The following is a 13,056-nucleotide window of genomic DNA, read 5'->3' as shown; positions in this document are numbered from 1 at the left end:
ACTCATTGGTCTCATCGTAGGACAGGGCTTAGAACTATACACTGGAGGTCACTCGTTTGGCCCCTGGAGAGAGCCATCTGCTACCGGCCACCCTGTCATTGTAGAATCTTCTTTAGGCTTGGGGTCTGCTAAGCTTGAAAAGAAGATCCGAGCTTGGAGCAGTTAACCAGAGAGCCTACTATTATCAATGCCAAAGTGGGCCAAATATGGTCTGGCTGTTGCCACTGCTGGAAGCAAATGGAGTCCTTTTGTCAGCAGTTTCAGAGTGGCACCACACCACTCTTGTCTTCCTGCTGTGTCCATGGGTGATGAAGTGTTCTGCCATGCTGGGCTCAAGAACAGGTGCAGGCCATGAGGACACAAAAGCAGGAGCTTTCTTCTTTATTAACAAAGAATGAAAATCAAGAAAATATATAAAAAGGTGGGAAAGAACAGGTCAGGAATGGGTCTAAATACAAAAAACTATGGCTAGGCTAACAAAACAAAACAAAGCTTCTGGCATAATGACAACAGGAAAAGAGTACGATACAGGCATCAAAATTTACTAAACAGGAGGCTAGGTGATACCATGGACAAACACACTAAACATATTATTTGCAATGACTGTGAAACACTAATTAACTAACTAACATTAATGTTTTATATTTTATGTTACATTATTTCATAATAGTATGTTTTTCATCATGATTTAGATTTTTCCTCCTTTATTCTGCAATAATATAATTATCACTCACAACATAAAAGAGAAACTAAATGTAACATTCATTATGACCATTTTTAATTACAGTGCCAATCAAAATAATGATGGAAATTCTCATGCCCTTTTAAATAATAAAATCATGTTACAAACACATCATCTTTAAAGTAAGTCTAAAACCAAGATAAAATCTGTTGAGTGTGTCATCGTGTCTCTCTACAGGTTGCGTGATTGTGGTGTTTCAGATGAAGGCTGTGGTGCTCTGACTTCAGCTCTGAGATCAAACCCCTCACACCTGAGAGAACTGGATCTGTCCTGTAATAATCTAGGAGACTCAGGAGTTAAGGGTCTCTCTGCTGTACTGGAGAATCCTCACTGTCAACTGGAGACTCTGAGGTAAGATGACCTCTCCTCAGTAAGACACATTCTCTACTATTTTGATTGTGTACTTTGTTGAATGAGGATATCCTGTTTTCCAGATCTAATTTACTGGGCACAGATTTAATAATGTTAAAGAATGCTTGCTTATCTGTTGAAATTTCTACAAGCTGATTTAAAGTGATTTAAAGTAATTTATTCATTATTCATTTATAGCTAAAATAAGTTTTCATAAGCAATTTATTCAAAGCTCTTAACAGTGAGTTAAAATGTCTAGTGCTCTGGGCTGTGAGAGCTGGAGCACAGACAAACGGGTTAAATTTCACAGTGCAAACAGCTGGTATTTAATTTACAAAGTGAGGCAAAAGTGCAAAGTTCTTTACACCTCTGCTCCATCTGGCCAGTGGCTCTCTTGCTGCTGTCTTTTTAGATCGCTGGCGGTAGTAGCATGAGAAGTGTTTTTTCTGTGTTGGTGGCCATCTTGGATCAAGCACTTCTGGGTCAGCCACCATTTTAAACATTCCAGCACTAGTTAAGGATGCTGCCAACACTTGCTCATTGCCAGATTGTCTCTCTAGCTTGCCTTGTGCCCTGTGAGTCATCCCGCTGTTTCCCAGTGTTGACTGTTGCCTGTTCCTGTTTGCCGACCTTGTCTTCAGTCCCAGTTTGCGTGATTTTTTTCCTGATATTGACCATGCCTGTTACCGTTCTCCTCTCAGCCTGCCCTCTGATACCGCTGTCTGCCGATTGGAGTACCTGGACTGTGTTTTGGATTTTGCTCCTTCGATCACCCCTTGGATTATTATCTTTTTGTTCTGTGGATTTACTGTGTGTTTACTTTGCTAATTTGTTACCTTACATTACTTCGTGGATTACTGTGTTTAACTCTTCTTCTTTGTTAGCTCCAGTTCATTGTATTGCTGTTTGTGAACTCTGATAACCTCTTACTTTGCTCCTGTGTACTTAAAGACTGGACTGTTTTTTAAGTGCTCTGTGTTGCTTGAGACATTGTGTTGACCATTTTACTCATTAAAAGCTGTTAACTAGAGTTCTGCCTGGTATTCCGCATTTGGGTTCCATCCTGTTGTTCCTGACACCATGTTTGAATGTGGCGGTCAGCCACAGCCCTCAGTCAGCCCCACACGGCACTTCCAGGAATTTGCCATCAGCCCCACCTTCTGCAGACTTTCCAACACCTTCCTGATGTGGTGTAGATGATCCGACCATGTGGAGGCGTGGATGCCAATGTAGTCAAGATAGGCCGCTGCATAGAGTGTGGTTTCAGTACAATATAAATTTTGAAGGTTACTGGGGCACCATACAGGCCAAATTGGAGAACTCGGTACTGCCACTTGACACTGTGCAAAAACGTTATCTTGGGCCTTGTGTTGCAGACCAGGGCCACTTTCCAGTAGCCCTAGTCAAATCAAAAATGGAGATAAATTGTCTGAGATTTGCCGGAGTGAAATTAGCCCATTGCTGCACCAAAGTATGCTCCATGGAATCTGGTGAACTGGAGGCGAAAGCAAACACAGTGGGCAACGGATCTACCCATTTTTTAAAAAATTGACATGATATAGATGGGTGACTGCCTGCTTCCATGGTTTTGATTTACTTGACCTTTTGCAGACCCAGCAGGATAGTCCAGTAGATTAGTCTGTGATTTGTTTCGGACTGGCAAATGCCCAGAAGTTTTACTGAGGGCATCCAATAGAACATCTGTGAGTCAGTTTTTGTCCAAGGTGGACTTGCCTGCCCCATTTCCTTAGGGTTGCTCCCCCACTTCTGTTCCATGCCGAGGATGTCACTCCACATATGGAACCGTGGACACAGGCACCAGAAAAGTTAGCCCTGGGCCCCTTCAGAACAGGCCTCCCTGTTGATCTCCAATGTTGCAAGGGTGTGCTTCCGGCCTTCCAGCATCTCAGCAGGACTGATTGTTCCCCTTAGCCCAATGGCCTTCCATTCTTGGGGTTTAAGGGCCCTAAGGAAGTTTTCCATTGTGACCTGCTCAACCACCTCAGCCTCTGACAGTCTCTTAGGTTGCAGACTTCTTTTTGTGGTGGGAAGTAGCTGGTCCATTTGTCACTGTGTCTCTCTGCAGGTTGCAGTGTTGTGGTGTTTCAGATGAAGGCTGTGCTGCTTTGACTTCAGCTCTGAGATCAAACCCCTCACACCTGAGAGAAATGGATCTGTCCTATAATAATCTGGGAGTCTCAGGAAAAAAGTTGCTCTCTGATCTTAAGGATGATGAACATTACAGGCTACAGACACTGAGGTGAGTAATGACCTTTAAATAAAAATCCAACTTCATCATCATTAGTTTGTAGAGAGATGATTAAACGCTGTTGATCATGAAGTATCATAGTCAAGTTTGTGGTGATTAATTCACATGTTTTTCTCTTTTATTCAGGCTCTAATGAATATATCTGTGTGTGTGTGATGAAGACTCTGGTGTTCCTGCATTATAATAATAGAGAAAAGAGAACATGTTTATAAATGCAACACTCATTTAGTTAAAACACATTAGACAGACTTAGAGATGTGAGATGTGTGTTTATAGTACACAGTTGCACAGGGTGTAAAAATGAGCTGGATAAAATTCCCCAGACTTCATCCCAAAAAAATGAGGGATTATTTGGAAAAGCAGGTAAAAAAAAAAAAAACTAAGCTAAATGTAGAAAAGAAATAAAGTGTAGAAAAGAAATACAATGGACAGGAACAGTATCAGGATATTGGTGAAATTCTGACCTGATGGAATTGGAGTTCATCTGAGGAGTTTCTCTGATGAAGCCCATAGGAGACTTACTACATTTATCATGTAGTCCTTTGGGTAATTAATGTCCCAGTGGTATATTAAGTGCTGTGGACCCAGTGGTCCCACAGACCCAGTGGTCAGCACTCTTGGAAATTGCTAATCAAATGAATGGACCAGAACTAACTGTAGTATAATGTAATTTCAGTGGTTTGTGATTTTACTGTGTCTGTGTGATTTATTATTTGTTTATTATAATAATAGTATTTACACTTGCATAGTTATAGCCATTTTGCTGGATACATAACTAAAATTATATTGTATTTAGGTACTTAAAATATCTTGCATATATTCATCAAATACATTTTGAAGAAATAAAATGTATAAATACAATGTTGTCATTATTTTTGTTGTGTAAAATTAAGTCTGACATGTTTAGCAAAATAACGTTTATTCTTTTTCATATTTTCTTATGACTATACAAGCTATATACACTGAACAAATTTATAAACACAACACTTGTTTTTGCCCCCATTTTTCATGAGCTGAACTCAAAGATCTAAGACTTTTTCTATGTACACAAAAGGCTTATTTCTCTCAAATATTCACAAATCTGTCTAAATCTGTGTTAGTGAGCATTTCTCCTTTGCCGAGGTAATCCATCCACCTCACAGGTGTGGCATATCAAGATGCTGATTAGACAGCATGATTATTGCACAGGTGTGCCTTAGGTTGACCACATTAAAAAGCCACTCTAAAATGTGCAGTTTTACTGTATTGGGGGGTCAGTAGTCAGTATCTGGTGTGACCACCATTTGCCTCACGCAGTGCAACACATCTCTTTCGCTAGAGTTGATCAGGTTGTTGATTTAAGCCTGATTTAAGCCCGATTTGCAAATTAATGAGCTCGCCGACAGATCGGGCTGTGATCGTGGGAAAATCAGCGGTGATCAGTGCTCGGCAATCTTTATGTGTGAACTACTCAATGACGCATACAAAATCCAGATATCTGGCATGTTAAATATCTGGGACGGTCGGCCGACTCGACATCACGTGGTGTCAATTGTAGCTACGACCTCCAGCCAATGAGAGAGCAAGTCAACAGAGTTGAGGTCACCGGAAGAAAAGCAGCAGCAACAACATGGCTTCAAAAATAGTGTGGACACAACATTTATTTTAATAAATTAACATTTATTTAGAGCGAGATTCCTGCCAACGTCCATTTTCAAAACAAACCTCTACAGAAAGTCTCGCATCATTTCTGGTGACGTGTGTTTTCATGACAAAACGTGGTTTGGGGACGGCGTTGAGTGACAAGAGTTGTTGTCAGATGGTGTGGTGTGCGACGCCCTCTTGTGGATCATTTATGAAGCATCGCGTAGTGTGAACATCACAAGGACAAAAAGACATACAGCGAAGTCATGTAGTCTGAACAGCAAAGCGATCTGCTGATGGTTAAAGTCTTGTAGTGTGACCAGGCCTTTAGAGCGGCCTTTTATTGCACAGGTGTGTCAGCCTAAGGCACACCTGTGCAATAATCATGCTTTCTAATCAGCATCTTGATATGCCACACCTGTGAGGTGGATGAATTATCTCGGCAAAGGAGAACTGCTCACTAACAGATTTAGACAGATTTGTGAACAATATTTGAGAAAAATAGGTCTTTTGTGTACATAGAAAAAGTCTTAGATCTTTGAGTTCAGCTCATGAAAAATGGGGGCAAAAACAAGTGTTGTGTTTATAATTTTGTTCAGTGTAAATAAATTATCTTTGGTTGTGTTTTAGGAGTGTGAGCAAGAACGGGAGGCTCACATTAAACAGAAGTCATGCTGTGAAGACTGTAGGGAAGCTTTAAGAGAGTGCAATGAGTTACTAAAGGCAAGCCATTTGTGTCAGTTGTGGGTCAGAGATGTAAATACAGTAACTCTGGGCATTTTAAACATGGATATTTAAGAGCAAATATTTAATCTTCAAACCATATATGAACCATGTGTGTGTGAGGACTCTTCATGTCCATGCTGCATGATAAATTACTATGTGCTGAACAATCCTCATTTTTTTGTGTTTTTCTTGCACACTGGAAATCTTTAACACCTCTAGCTCATGAGGAACTTGTTAATTAGCTCACACTCTACTCCATGGATATGTTTTAGGAGAGTGAGCAAGAGCTTGAGGCTTACAATATCCGAGTGTCTCAGTACAATCAGATGACTTTAACATGCAACAAGAAGTTACTAAAAGTACGTTTTTCTTCAGATGTTACCAAGAATGCTATTGTAAAATGAAAGCATGCTTGTTTACTCACCTTTTTGGGGACATTTCAGGTGGTTCTAAAGAGAGATGAGACCAGTTCTCATGCCTCAGTGTGTGAGTAGATGCAAATGATGCCAGCAGGTTTTGATTATTGAACTTGCAGATCTCTCTGGCTGAAGCTGAGACAAAATATGATCAGGAAAAGGAGACCAACGCTAATCTGGAGCAAGAGAAGTCAGATCTGATGTCCCAGTTGGAGAAGCTGAAAGGCACAGTGGAGGGTTTGGGTAAACTGCTCTCTGAGAAACAGAGTCAGTGTGCTGAGGCCCTGTTGGTGAGTCAGAAACCCCTTGTATTAAGCAGTTTCTTTAGAAATAACCTGAGGGCTTGTGATGTTCATGTTACATAATGTTATAATGCAGGTTGTATGCTCTCACCTCCAAAAGTATTGTAGCACTAATATCAGTTCTTTTTTTGAAGGTTTGAGGTAATATCTGATGATAGATCAGACAGAGATCGATTTCAGCTTTCATTATCCTGATACTGTTGATATCTAGTTATTTTCAGTACTTTCAGAGTACACTGTACACTTGACCAGAAGAAATATTCCTGATATTCTCTTTCAAATTCATGATACTGTAGATGTGAACATTAAGTAGTAAAGTTTGCTTTTTTGCTCTCTGGATGTGTTTTAGGAGTGTTCCATAAACAAGAGCATTCAAAATATCATCGAATCCAAAGAGAAGACTTTAGAGCAGGAAAAAGAATCACTTAAGGTACCTGTGAGTCACCTTGTATGTGTGTGTGTGTGTGTGTGTGTGTGTATAATTGAATGTGTGTAGATGTAAATAACGTTGTCAAACTTCGTCGTCTCTCTGGCTGAAGCTAAGATGAAGTACATTGAGGTGATGAAGACCAATACTAATCCGGAGAATAAGAACAGCACCCTGCGTTTTGATGTGGTCAGACTGCAAAATTTGATGCATGATTTGAAGAAAGAGCTCTCTGAGACCAAGAGAATGTGCAATGCAGCACTGAAAGTTAGAAAACATATTAACAAAAATAACATAAAATGTAGATCTCTCATATTGTTATAACAAAAATGCAAAAACTGTAAATACAGCTAACCCATATTTATTAGCACCTCTGCTGTAAATCTGGAACTGAATAATAAACTCCTAGTGTGATTACTTTTACTTGATTTTAGGATTAATTAGATCACAGCATATGAGACTCATTGTAAATGTAAACATTAAGCAGTACATTTTCTGCTCTATGGGTGTGTTTTACGAGTGTGAGCAAGAGTGTAAGAGTTATTCACTGCCCCTGGTGATTAAGAGCGTGAAACAGAACGACCACTAACATGGAGGTTCTCAAGATGAAGCATGAATTAAATAAACAGTCCTGCAAAAAAACAGTGTCATATTTGATCTGTACACTTTATTCAATTCATATGTGAATTTATTAAATGTATTGAATTTATTGCATTAATTTTTAGTCAAAGTCATTCTATTCAAGGTTTATTTTAAAACACTGTAACTCAATCAATTATTCTAAAGTGACTTTTTTTTTGGGGGGGGGGTGTTTTTGTGAAAAAAAATAAATAAAAAAATAAAAAAACAATAAAAAATTACAACCTAAAAATATCTTGCTTACATATGTATTCAACTCCTGTGATACGGAAGCTGCCAGGTTGATGAAAGAAATTGCCATAACGAGGACATAATTACTTTTGGCTGGTTTAACCGCAGTGCTAGAGTAGCTAGCAGGCTTTGGAATATTTATTTTCAAAAACACAAGTGTTTCGGTTGTGAAGGTCACAAGAATTTGTAAACTAATAATTTGGAACTCTGAACTTGAACATCAGAATTAAAAATGTGGACCGTGTAATTCAGAATTCCAAACTCAGACCTCAGAAGTTGGATATCACAGGGCGAGTGTTTTCTTGATAAGTAGGCACAGGGGTGGAGACGTGCTGGACTACTGTGCTCTTGGGAGAGAACCGCCCCCACTCCGGTGGTGGAAGCATCCACCTCCACGATGAAGGGAAGATCTGGGTCAAGATGTGAAAGGAGAGGGGCTGATACAAAACACTGTTTAAGAAGGTGGAAAGCTTGGTCAGCTTCGAGGTTCCACTGCAGGGTCTTGGGCCCCTTTTTGAGGAGGTCCGTGAGAGGGGCAATGATGGAACTTTACCCCCTGATGAACCTCCTTTATCGGATGATGTACCCTAGGAAGCTAGTGGAGGTTAAATGGAAGGAGCATTTCTCAGCTTTTAAGAAGTGGTGTTCCCGGAGTTTTTGGAGGACGGTTCTGACATGAAGAACGTACTCAGTCTCGTTCCGAGAATACACCAGAATGTCATTGATGTAGACGATGACGAACCGATGTAGGTATTCTCGGAACAGTTCATTCATGTAGCCCTGGAATACCGATGGGGCGTTAACCAGGCCGTACGGCATAACCATATATTCGTAGTGGCCGGTAGGGGTCACGAAAGCCGTCTTCCACTCATCTCCCTCATGGATCTGGATCAAATTGTAGGCGCTGCAGAGGCCCAGCTTGGAGAAGATCTGGGCTCCTCTCAGTTGTTCGAGAGCAGCTGGCATGAGTGGAAGGGGGCACCGGTATTTCACGGTGACCTGGTTGAGAGCACGGTAATCAATACAGGGACGAAGTCCTCCATCCTCTTTGGCCACAAAGAAAAAGCTTGAGGCAGCCGGGGACTTAGAAGGGCAGATATATCCTTGCTTTAGGGCCTCTCAAATGTATTCTTCTATGGCTTGGTGTTCCGGTAGGGACAGGGAGTATACTTTGCCTCGTGGGAACGGGGCATTAGGAAGGAGATCGATACAACAATCCCAAGGTCGATGTGGGGGAAGTTCGGACACCTTGCGTGGACAAAACATGTGTCTGTTGTCCGAATATTGGGGAGGAATGGACAGAAGAAGGACTTCAGAATCTCTCCTGTGGCCCAGGAAATGGTGGGAGAGTGCTCCATAAGCCAGGGATGTCCGAGAATAATCTCCGATGTGGCCCTCTCTAGAACCAGGAAGTGACTGTTCTCAGAGTGTAGAAAGCCGACCCTCATGTGAACTGGCCCCACGAAGTAGTGCACTGTCCCCCGTCCTAGGGGGCTACCGGTGATGGAGTGGATGCGATAGTGCACAGGGTTAGGGCTCTTCTTGAGGCCCAACTGGTGCCAGAGGTCGGCGGAGATGAAGTTGCTGGCTGATCCAGAGTCTAGGAGCACATGAACTGTAACGGGAGATGTACCGCAAATCAGTTCTACGGACATGGTGAGTGGTTTTAAGTGAGTAGAAGAATATGTAATGGTACCCACCACGGGGCGTACTGGGCGTGAGGGACATGCAGGCAATGCATGTCCTGGTTGGCCACAGCAGAAGCAAAGATCCTCGGTCAGCCGGCGTTGTCTCTCGGAGGTTCTGCGTCTGGTTCTAGAGAGGTGGTTGAGGGAGAGGCCTCGGGACGGCGATGGAAGTTTGGTGGGAGTGACAACCCCGGATCCTCCAGGCAGCGCCTCCCTCGCTCAGAGACTTGAATAGCAGTCTGAATGAACATTTCCAGCCCGACAGAGTCATCTACGGTGGCGAGCTGCAGACAAACCCCGGGCTCGAGTCCCTGGTGATAGGTGGTTAGCAGGGTGCGTTCGTCCCACCAACTGGCAGCAGCTAGAGTGCGAAAGTGCAAGGTTTAGTCTTAAATTGAGCGTTTACCTTGTTTGAGGTGGTAAACAGATGTGGCATTTAAAAATGCACGCTTTTTCCTGCGGCATGCCACGATTCCGCCCGCAGTGTGCCATGAGATTCTGTGAGTCGGCGCTTTGGTATTTAAATGCATGTGTTGTACTTCACAGAATTTTCACCAGGTGGCACATGGTACAACTCTGGCCAGAGCACATTATACAGTATAACGCAGTTCTTATACATATTTTAATACTTTAATACATATATGGTAAAATTTACATTTTAAATGAATATGTATAAATTTACCCGTGACTGTGTGTGTGTGTAAAGCTGCGAAGTATTTTTATGTGCTTTGTAAATACTTAATTGCGCTGGTGTTTTCCTGCCATTTGGCATAACTTTTTTTGTTCAACTTTAAAGATGCCTGTGCAAAGATAAAAATTAAAATGGAAAACTTCTTGAGATTAAAGTCATTATAATGCATAATTTAACTGGTAGTTATTCCAGAAAAAAAGTTAACACTATGAGAATAAAGTAAAAATCACGAGATTTGTAGCAATACGGGATTAAAATCGTAATATTTTGAGAATAATGTCATTATTTACATTAACGTGTTTAGAGTGATTGACTAATACAATACAGTGGTGGCTCAAGTGGTTAAGGCTCTGGGTCGTTCACCGGAAGATCAGGGGTTCAAGCCCCAGCACCGCCAAGTTGCCACTGTTGGGCCCTTGAGCAAGGCCCTTAACCCTCCCTGCTCCAGGGGCGCCGCATCATGGCTGACCCTGCGCTCTGACCCCAACCAACAAGGAGGGGATATGCGAAGAAAGAATTTCACTGTGCTGTAACATATGTGACAAATAAAGGCCATTTCATTTCATTAGGCCTATTTGTGTATAGTGAAATTAATGTATTAATAAAATGACTTAATGCATTAAGCTACATTGAGAATACGCATAAAAGTTAAACTTTACTCGTTGCATGCGCATTTACAATTACTCTCATTATTTGGTGATTATTGTTTCGCGCGCAGAGAGCAGCGGAAAAAAGAATGGTTTATTGATCTACTTAAATAAATATAATATTTTAAAAATGTCAAAGAGACCATCAAACATATTTTTTAATTTTTTAAAATCCACGAGAAATGTTCATGGTGTGCCTGATCAAAAGAGATCCTGAGAAGATGGAACTGCACACCTTTTATCAAGATAGTGGGAGACAGAAGCAAAGCGAGTTACACCAGTCAGTAAAGGAGGATGCAACCACGTCATCGGTGACAGAAACCTCCACTGATCAGATAAATGATACTGAGCACAGTCCTACTAAATCGCATATGGTAGCAGATAGCAGAAAGCATATGGTAGCAGCATGGATGACGCTAGGCCATTTTTAGGTGGGTTTTAGCACCCCTAACATTTCTACTCAGTCCTCCTAAAATTCTGTCATTCTCCATAAACTCTACACCAGGAACGATTCTAGGATTTTCATTTAAGGGGGGCTCAGCCCCCAATGTGGGTATAATAGTAAAAAATAAATAAATAAATAAATAAATAATTAAAATAAAGGTTTGACTAACAGGGTAGGATGGTAAACCTATTGCAGCATTCCACTGTACAGTGAGGGAAAAAAGTATTTGATCCCCTGCTGATTTTGTACATTTGCCCACTGACAAAGAAATGATCAGTCTGTAATTTTAATGGTAGGTGTATCTGAACAGTGAGAGACAGAATAACAACAAAAAAATCCAGAAAAACGCATTTCAGAAAAGTTATGCATTGATTTGCATTTTATTCAGTGAAATAAGTATTTGACCCCTTTTCAAAACATGACTTAGTACTTGGTGGCAAACCCTTGTTGGCAATCACAGACATCAGACATTTCTTGTAGTTGGTCACCAGGTTTGCACACATCGCAAGGAATTTGGGCCCAGTCCTCTTTGCATCCACGACCCATTTTCAATGCCCTGGCTGAGGGAAGGAGGTTCTCACTCAAGATTTGACAGTACATAGCTCCGTCCATCATCCCTTTGATGTGGTGCGGTTGTCCTGTCCCCTTAGCAGAAAAACACCCCCAAAGCATAATGTTTCCACCTCCATGTTTGACGGTGGGGATGGTCTTCTTGGAGTCATAGGCAGCATTCCTCCTCCTCCAAACACGGTGAGTTGAGTTGATGCCAAAGAGCTGGATTTTGCTCTCATTTGACCACAACACTTTCACCCAGTTCTCCTCTGAATCATTCAGATGTTCACTGGCAAACTTCAGATGGTCCTGTACATGTGCTTTCTTTAGCAGGGGGACCTTGCGGGCGCTACTGGATTTCAGTCTTTCACGTCGTAGTGTGTTACCAATTGTTTTCTTGGTGACTGTGGTCCCAGCTGCCTTGAGATCACTGACAAAATCCTCCAGTGTAATTCTGGGCTGATTCCTCACCGTTCTCATGATCATTGAAACTCCATGAGGTGAGATCTTGCATGGAGCCCCAGACCGAGGAAGATCGACAGTCCTTTTGTGTTTCTTCCATTTGGGAATAATCGCACCAACTGTTGTCACCTTCTCACCAAGCTGCTTGGCGATGGTCTTGTAGCTCATTCCAGCCTTGTGTAGGTCTACAATCTTGTCCCTGACATCCATGGACAGCTCTTTGGTCTTGGCCATGATGGAGAGTTTGGAATCTGATTGATTGCTTCCTTCTGTAGACAGGTGTCTTTCATACAGGTAACGAGCTGAGATTAAGAGCACTCCCCGAGAGTGCTCCTACTGTAATCTCAGCTCCTTACCTGTATAAAAGACACCTGGGAGCCAGAAATCTTTGATTGATAGGGGATCAAATACTTATTTCACTCATTAAAATGCAAATCAGTGTATAACTTTTCTGAAATGCGTTTTTCTGGATTTTTTTGTTGTTATTCTGTCTCTCACTGTTCAAATACACCGACCATTAAAATTACAGACTGAACATTTCATTGTCAGTGGGCAAACGTACAAAATCAGCAGGGGATCAAATCATTTTTTCCCTCACTGTATATGGCATAGATGTGTCTAACATTTGAGTACTGAACAAGCCAAATACGAGTCTTCCTGATCACACGCACACACACATACTTGTCCTCTGATCCTCGCTCTGTGACGCCGCGGTCTGCGGATTGAAGAACGTGCTGAAAGACGGGGAGGAGCCAAAGTCTGCCGCCGTTTTTATATGAAATTTAAAGGGGACTGAGGCGATCAACAATTTGTGTACAGTTTATGGAGAATCAAATAATTTTTAG

The 13,056-nt window shown here is 41.6% G+C and overlaps 2 protein-coding genes and 1 long non-coding RNA gene across 14 annotated transcripts in view; 2 read left to right on the top strand and 1 right to left on the bottom strand.

Annotated features, from left to right (window-relative positions):
* LOC131370166 (NLR family CARD domain-containing protein 3-like) overlaps positions 1-4,172 on the top strand; it is a 237,541-nt gene extending 233,369 nt beyond the window's left edge. For 7 of the 8 annotated variants that reach the window (XM_058417331.1, XM_058417332.1, XM_058417335.1 and 4 more), the window contains 3 exons: positions 920-1,093; positions 3,180-3,353; positions 3,489-4,172. In XM_058417331.1, coding sequence (XP_058273314.1) covers positions 920-1,093; positions 3,180-3,353; positions 3,489-3,495 — 355 coding nt within the window. In that variant the 3' untranslated portion in view covers positions 3,496-4,172. The remainder of the gene's footprint in view (positions 1-919; positions 1,094-3,179; positions 3,354-3,488) is intronic. The other variant, XM_058417337.1, reaches the window with a different exon arrangement.
* LOC131370162 (NACHT, LRR and PYD domains-containing protein 12-like) overlaps positions 1-13,056 on the bottom strand; it is a 404,348-nt gene that overhangs the window by 190,917 nt on the left and 200,375 nt on the right. The window lies entirely within an intron of this gene.
* On the top strand, positions 5,558-6,906 carry LOC131370176 (uncharacterized). The gene is made up of 3 exons (XR_009207392.1): positions 5,558-6,070; positions 6,155-6,417; positions 6,779-6,906. It is a non-coding gene; the product is annotated as an uncharacterized LOC131370176 (long non-coding RNA).

The sequence above is a fragment of the Hemibagrus wyckioides genome, linkage group LG19 (genome assembly GCF_019097595.1).
Source record: "Hemibagrus wyckioides isolate EC202008001 linkage group LG19, SWU_Hwy_1.0, whole genome shotgun sequence".
NCBI classification, from domain to species: domain Eukaryota; kingdom Metazoa; phylum Chordata; class Actinopteri; order Siluriformes; family Bagridae; genus Hemibagrus; species Hemibagrus wyckioides.
This window is presented reverse-complemented; position numbering and strand designations above follow the sequence as displayed.